This window comes from Diplotaxodon limnothrissa, linkage group LG23 (genome assembly GCF_057381915.1).
Source record: "Diplotaxodon limnothrissa isolate DT_005_m linkage group LG23, D_limnothrissa_male_GT1.1, whole genome shotgun sequence".
Lineage (NCBI taxonomy): Eukaryota > Metazoa > Chordata > Actinopteri > Cichliformes > Cichlidae > Diplotaxodon > Diplotaxodon limnothrissa.
The window spans coordinates 31260223-31267876 of NC_140617.1; the positions used below are offsets into that span (position 1 = coordinate 31260223).

The 7654-nt window shown below is 41.3% G+C and overlaps 2 protein-coding genes across 2 annotated transcripts; both read left to right on the forward strand.

Annotated features, from left to right (window-relative positions):
* The first annotated feature begins 918 nt into the window (after positions 1 to 918).
* On the forward strand, positions 919 to 1980 carry LOC146608510 (trace amine-associated receptor 13c-like). The gene has a single exon (XM_085347990.1). It carries the CDS (start codon positions 919 to 921, stop codon positions 1978 to 1980), a length of 1062 nt encoding a protein of 353 aa, XP_085204116.1.
* Positions 1981 to 4388: 2408 nt separating this feature from the next.
* Positions 4389 to 5366, forward strand: LOC146608511 (trace amine-associated receptor 13c-like). Its single transcript, XM_085347931.1, has one exon. It carries the CDS (start codon positions 4389 to 4391, stop codon positions 5364 to 5366), a length of 978 nt encoding a protein of 325 aa, XP_085204057.1.
* The last annotated feature ends 2288 nt before the right edge of the window (positions 5367 to 7654 follow it).

The window sequence follows — 7654 nt, forward strand, 5'->3', positions numbered from 1 at the left end:
CTTCTACACTTGCTCTATAGAGAGGATTCTTAGTGGGAGTACCGAGCTGCACCTGATCTGACCTCTTAGCTCTTAGGAGGGTGTTCCACTCAGTCAAGAGGTCCTCCTGATCTGCAGCACATTCAGTGCTGTGAAGAAGCTTTTGCCCCCTTGCTGGGTCCCTTTTTTTTGCATATTTGTCACACTTACATGTTTCAGATAATCAAAGATCTATATAAAGTCCATTAGAGCAGATATTTCATTCTCTAGCTTTAAGCCCAGCAGACCCATCTGCATGGCCCAGCATGATAAAAATTAGGTATTTTTTAACCGTCAGCTATGCAGAGCTACTCTGCAATAATCATGCAAAGCTAGTGTAAAATCAACATCACAGCTCCAATTACAGGTTTGGAGCATTCTAGTGTTTTTCATTATAATGCGGTGGCTGGAGCAGGTCAGCCACTAATCAGAAGGTCGGTGGTTTGATCCCAGGCTGCCTCCTGGCTGCATGCTAAATATCCTTGGGCAAGATACTAACCCCATGTTTACCTACTGGTGGTGGTCAGAGGGCCCGGTGGCGCCTGTGTCCGGCAGCCTCGCCTCTGTCAGTGCGCCCCAGGGCAGCTGTGGCTACAATGTAGCTTGCTATCGCCAGTGTGTGAATGTGTGTGTGAATGGGTGAATGACTGAATGTAGTGTAAAGTGCTTTGGGGTCCTTAAGGACTAGAAAAGCGCTATACAAATGCAGGCCATTTACCATTATTATATCAGCATAAACCCAATGGGTCAAAGTCCAAGTTGTGAAAGGCTTCGGGAGTACAACACACTACAGTTGTGAAACTTTTTCAAGGCTCAACTAATATAAATCCCAGCTGAATTTATACAGAGGAAGAAGGAAAGGTGATGAAGTTTAAGACAATAAGTTTCATCATTCATAGGATGTTTAAAAAAAAAGGTGGGGGGTGTTTGAAGAAGATAAATGAAGATTCTCGAGCACAGTTGCAGGTCTTCCCTTTCTCTATGATGGACGGCACTGGGGGTCCTCCCCTCTGCTTCCCTAACCTCAACTCCTCCTGCAGGCGGCTGCTGCGACCCACCTCCCAGGCCACTCTTCTCTACACTCTGCTGGCTTCAGTCTCACTGCTTACTGTGGTGCTCAACCTGCTTGTGGTCGTCTCCATCTCCCACTTCAAGCAGCTCCACACCCCGACCAATGCCCTGCTCCTGTCCCTGGCCGTGTCCGACCTGCTTTTGGGGTTGCTGGTGATGCCCATCGAGGGCCTGCGCTACATCGAGACGTGCTGGCTGCTGGGGAGGCTGATGTGTGCTCTCAGTCCTTATTTGTCTTACTGCCTCCTCTCTTTTTCTCTGGACAGCATGGTGCTCATATCTGTAGATCGCTATATAGCCATCTGTGACCCTCTGCTCTATTCCTCAAAGATCACAGTGAACAGAGTGAAGCTTTCAGTCTGTTTCTGCTGGGCCTGCTCTCTTCTCTACAATGGCTGCATTCTCATGGAGCACATAGGGTGGCCAGACAGGTTCAGCTCCTGTCACGGGGAGTGTGTTGTGTTCATCAGCTACACTACAGGCACAGTAGATCTCTTTTTGTCATGTGTTGCCCCCTTTGCTGTAATGTTTGTTATGTACATGAGGGTCTTTGTGGTTGCTGTTTCTCAGGTGCGTGCCATTCAGTCGCAGGCAGCTGTGAGAGCAGCTCCAGCTGCTAAAAAATCAGAGCTGAAGGCAGCCAGGACACTCGGGATTTTGATAGCTGTGTTTGTAATGTGCTTCTGCCCTTATTATTATCCTTCCTTTACAGGTGTGGACACCTCTACACGCTTGCCTTATTACGCTGTGCTGTTTTGGATCATGCTAATAAATGCTTGTGTAAACCCTGTGATTTATGTTCTGTTTTACCCCTGGTTTAGAAGAGCTATCAAATTCATCTTCACCCTCAGAATACTGCAGCCTCACTCCAGAGATGTCAAAATCATGTAGACAGTACAATACAACTTAAAGGTGAAAATTTACCATGAAAATTAAAAAATTATTAAATGTGGGTGTTCATCTGCCCAGCATCACCTTTTGTTCAGTACATAATGAGCAGCAGCGCAGACCCGCGCAGGTAGTGGCCCTGCATGCAGATCTCCTGTGCACCTGAAAATTGCAGGAATTAAATGCATGCACCAATCTTTAATATAACTCCTCATAAATATGTGCTAAGTTGCAATAAAAGAGGTTAGTCAGTTTGATTCCTGTTAATGGCTTTTTTTTTAATTCATAATCTCTGTGAAGGTATTAAAGTCTGCTTATGTTGTTGTCATTTATTGTCACACAGACTAACTGTAAAGAGCTCTTTCAGACTTTACTTTGCTGAATCAAAAACATTGTCATTGTATGAGAAATACCTGCAGCCGTCTTACTCTTTCAATCTGAAAATCTTCTCAACATGTTCAATATTATGTCTAACAAACCACATTTACAATCCTTGAAATAAAAACAGAAATACCCAAACTCGTATCACCCTGTGCTTTCTCAAGGATCCATACAACCTGCACACAGCAACAAATTAACTCATACCACAATACTTCCAGCACATGTCTGAGTGCTAACTATCAACGTAAGTGAGTATTTAGAGGTTAAAGGTGGACGGCAGCATAGTAAACACATGGAACAGATTTTCTTACCAATGTGATGATTTGTCTTTTTAGTGGAGTTTCTTTGCACTTCTTATTTAGACAATATTATTATTATTATTATTATTATTATTATTATTATTATTATTATTATTATTATTATTATTATTATTATTAGTGGTAGTAGTAGTAGTAGTAGTAGTAGTAGTAGTAGTAGTAGTAGTAATAATAATAATATGTGGATCAATGTTAATATGTGAAATCTATTCTACTAAGGTTTCTGGGTTTTTTGATATAGCTTCTTGAACAAATGAAAAAAGTGATTAATTATAATCATTTGTGTGTATCTATCTATACTGTAGGTAGGTAGAAACACGCACATTAGGCACTTGTGAAAGAGCCCACACGGAATAAATGTTATTATAATTAATCACCCTAGCAAGCTTGGTAACTGTCAAACTTGCTGAATTTGCTGAACTTGTATTAATTCAAGATTATCTTTGTTTAATATAAAAAAATCTTAAAATTTATATGATGACCTGAAACTTCCAAGTCTAACAAATATACATAACAACTAAGAATTCAAAAGAGGGAAAATCACAGATTTTATTTCCTAAATGCATAAATAGAAAACAAATATGGGGTTGATTGTATTACAATCCTATTATTGTGGGTCCCTGGTATTACTTGTCCTGCTGTATTATATAAATCTTGCTTTAGTCTGTTGTTAGGTAGGTAAAGTGATGACATCATACTACATATATATAGGTGTAGTATGACTGCATTTGTGTATATAGACACAAATGCAGAAAAGTGTTTTATAAGGTGTTATAAATGCATGAGTGGTACAAATGGATAATTTTGGTCAGTAGGTGGTTGCTTGGCAATATGTGATATAGATAAGAACCATCAGAGGCCTAAGATGTAACTGTGTGCCAGTTTTGGCTGCTGCGCTCTTGATTGTGTAGGAGGAGGTCTCAGACCGAAATTGTTTTCAGTCAGTGAATGATTGTTGGAATAATATAGGATCTAAGCGTGCAGTCTCACACTGTTCTTCAGTGAGTAGTAACTTCACATTACTAAAAACACCATCTGACATATAGCTGGGAGAATAGCCTGAGCCCACTCTGCCATCTTTACAGTAAATGAGAAGCTAGCCACTGGTCTGGTTAGATTAGGCTCCCCAAAATGTAATAAAATTCTGTTGAAGTCACCAATTAACACTCATTAGTTCAAACTGCTCAAAAAGATGTAGTAATAGTGGCTTCAGAAGCAATGGTGTCAATATTTGCTTTTGAGTCCTGGCTAACCAGGATAACAAGTGTACTTTGAAGTGCTTCTTATATCCTGTTCATAACTGTCTTTTCAGACAGTTAAGTGAAACACTAAAGGGCTTTAATGACCCATTAGTGTTTAAAGCTGCAACTTCTAAGACAGTGATGAAAGTCCCTGTTAAACTTTTAGAGCATTTTTGCCTGGAGTACTTATAATGACTTGTTAACCTACAGCTCATAAACAATTTAACTTTTAAAGTGTTTGTAAAGTACAGTTTATTTGAAAGTGTACTGTAACTGTAACGACAACAGAGAAAACAGAGGGGATGAAGATGAGATTGAAGATGATGATGCTCAGTCAGGGGAGTTACATCACTCTTGTTGGGTCCCTGTAAAAATTACAGGGTGGTGTTAGAAGAGGATAAAGGGACAACCTGGTAAATAGTTCAACCTCTTCCCTTTGACTGCATGCACATGCATGCACCGCTCCTCTCCGATGGATAGCTCTGGAGGTCCTCCCCTCTGCTTCCCCAACCTCAACTCCTCCTGCAGGCGGCTGCTGCGACCCACCTCCCAGACCGTTGTTCTCTACACTCTGCTGGCCTCCATCTCCCTGCTCACTGTGGTGCTCAACCTGCTTGTCGTCATCTCCATCTCCCACTTCAGACAGCTTAACACCTCGACCAACACCCTGCTCCTTTCCCTGGCTGTGTCTGACCTGCTGGTGGGGTTGCTGGTGATGCCCATCGAGGGCCTGTACTACATCGAGACGTGCTGGCTGCTGGGGAGGCTGATGTGTGCTCTCAGTCCTTATTTGTCTTACTGCCTTATCTCTGTCTCTCTGGGCAGCATGGTGCTCATATCTGTAGATCGCTATATAGCCATCTGTGACCCTCTGCTCTATTCCTCAAAGATCACAGTGAACAGAGTGAAGCTTTCAGTCTGTGTCTGCTGGGCCTGCTCTCTTCTCTACAATGGCTGCATTCTCATGGAGCACATAGGGTGGCCAGACAGGTTCAGCTCCTGTCACGGGGAGTGTGTGGTGTTCATCAGCCGCGCTTTGGGTACAATAGATCTCTTTTTCTCATTTCTCGGCCCATGTGCCTTAATGTTTGTTCTGTACATGAGGGTCTTTGTGGTTGCTGTTTCTCAGGTACGTATCATTCGGTCGCAGGCAGCTGTGAGAGCAGCTCCAGCTGCTAAAAAATCAGAGCTGAAGGCAGCCAGGACACTCGGGATTTTGATAGCTGTGTTTGTAATGTGCTTCTGCCCTTATTATTATCCTTCCTTTGCAGGTGACGACACCTCTATGAGCTTACCTTATTACGCTCTATTCTCGTGGATAATGCTGACAAATTCTTGTGTGAACCCTGTGATTTATGCTCTGTTCTACCCCTGGTTTAGAAGAGCTATCAGACTCATTGTCACCCTCAGAATACTGCAGCCTCACTCCAGAGATGTCAAGATCCTGTAGGCAGCAGTAAAACAAACCAGTCATTAGTCTTTTCTTAAAAGAATAATCAAAAACAACTATGCCACTGCTCCACAGAGATCCTTCACAGTGGCCTCACGATCAAACAATGTTCACCACACTTGCGTCTATTGGGGAAATAATACACATGCAAATACTAAGCTACAAATCATTCAAATGACTATAAGCTATATAATCTAAAGTCCATCTTGATGAATTCTGTCACTACCAGAATACTCACATTTTTAAAAACTGCATAGTTTACTGCAAAATATAACCACAAGTTGTACAAAAATATCACATACGTGAAGCCACATGCTGTGAATGCAATAATAGTAAATGCTAGATTACTGTGATGCAATATAATAAATGCATGCATGATTTTAAACAGGCTGATCAGCGGGCCTTTTCAGATAAACTATGTGTGTTTTACCCTCTGCAGTGGCAAATGCTGATTAATTATTCTCACTGTCATTCAGCATTTCACTGGAGCTTTTATGTACTTGTCCTTCCAGCTGTGTTTTTAAACAATAACTGATCTGCAGTGGTCTTTGTCTCTGCCACGTTTCATTTAAATAAACGTGAAAACAAACTGTGAAATACACCGTCCCCTCAAGAAATGGAGGGAAAAAGCGACACCAAAGTTCGTTCGTAGAACATCACACATCCAGATTGCTACCTGCAGACTTGCAACAAAGAAAGCCACTTCCTGGTGTCTGCATGAAGCAGGTCTGTGAAACTCAGCAGCTCGACAGTGGCTCAAAAATACAGACAAATCTAAACTGAAGTAATAGAGAATTCCCATCTGTGTGCCTAACTAATACGAGGCACTCTATCCCCCGTGAAAGAGAAGATAAGAATTTAATACACCAATGTTTGGTGTATGAGTCAGGGGAGAGAAAAAATTCAAATGTTGGATTTAATGGATAAATCAAGGCAAATACCATTTCAGTAAATATCAGTCCAGACCTGTGACTGAGTTATTTTTATCTGTAGGCATAAAAATGCTGAAGTGCTGCTTATTTCTACAAGAGCAAAGAAAAAATGATTTCTCTACATGACAGATAACACAGATACCTAAATAATAAACAAACACCCCCAATTTGTGTTTCACTGATCCACAGTATGTGGTGTTGCATATGAATGCAATTCACGGTGTTCATATTATTCTGTTCCTATAGCTAGTGCATCATCAACTGAGATGAATGCTCCCAAATAACCTGCTGGACTCCTTTTACTTTGTGCGCACTGCAGCTGAAATGAATTAAAGTAAAATCTAAGTTCAAAATTCCTGCTGTAAAACAGAATAAGTCAATACATTACAGCCTCCTGGAACATGGAAAACTTTGCACCAAAGTCCAGAAAAGGAAAATCTGCTACATCTCCCAGGAGATGAAATGGTCCTATACTCTGTTAACACCCTGGTGAAGAAAGCCCATCAACACCTCTACTGCATCAGTGACTTTAAACTTCTGCTTGTGTTGGAGGGGACTTTGGAATTTCTACATTTGCTCTATAGAGAGGACTCTTAGAGGGAGTACCAAACTGCACCCGATCAGACCTCTTGGCTCCTAGGGGGGTGGTCCACTCAGTCGAGAGGACCATCAAGTCCAACCTTCCTGATCTGCAGCACATTCAGTGCCATAAAAGGTTTTTACCCGCTTCCTGAGTTCTTATTTTTTGCATATTTGTCTCACTTACATGTTTCAGATCATCAAAGATCTATATCAAGTCCATTAGAGCAGATATGTCCATCTCTAGCATTGAGCACAGCATTCTCCCCTGCAACATCCTAATTGAAACATATTGATTGCTAGGGGAAGCCAATCAGAAGAAGACCAGTCGCTTTAAGGACAGGTTGACCCTAAAGAGAGAGTTGTCTTGGGCTGAAGGGCAGCACCAAGGCCCAGCATCATACAAATTAGGTATTTTTTAAATTGTGAACTACTCTAGAATCATCCGGCAAAGCTACTCTGGAATTAACATCACAGCTCCAATTACAGTTTTGGAACATTCTGGTGTTTTTCATTGTTATATCAGTATCAACCCAGTCGAATTCCAAGGTGCGAAAGGTTTCGGAAGGACCACTTATAGATTAATATTAATATACAAAGTAACTGGTTAATAGCACATTTCTGAAACTTTTCTCAAAGCTCAACTAAATTAAATCCCAGCTGAATATATATAGGAGTTGAGGTTGAGGAAGAAGGAGAGGTGATGAAAACAAAGACAAGAAGTCTCATCATTCATGTTTAAAAAAAGAAAAAGAAAAAAATGACGGTGTGTGTTTG

Excerpts from the sequence above, each read along its gene's own strand:
- LOC146608510 (XM_085347990.1), top strand. The coding sequence starts at position 919 with ATGTTTAAAAAAAAAGGTGGGGGGTGTTTGAAGAAGATAAATGAAGAT.
- LOC146608511 (XM_085347931.1), top strand. The coding sequence starts at position 4,389 with ATGGATAGCTCTGGAGGTCCTCCCCTCTGCTTCCCCAACCTCAACTCC.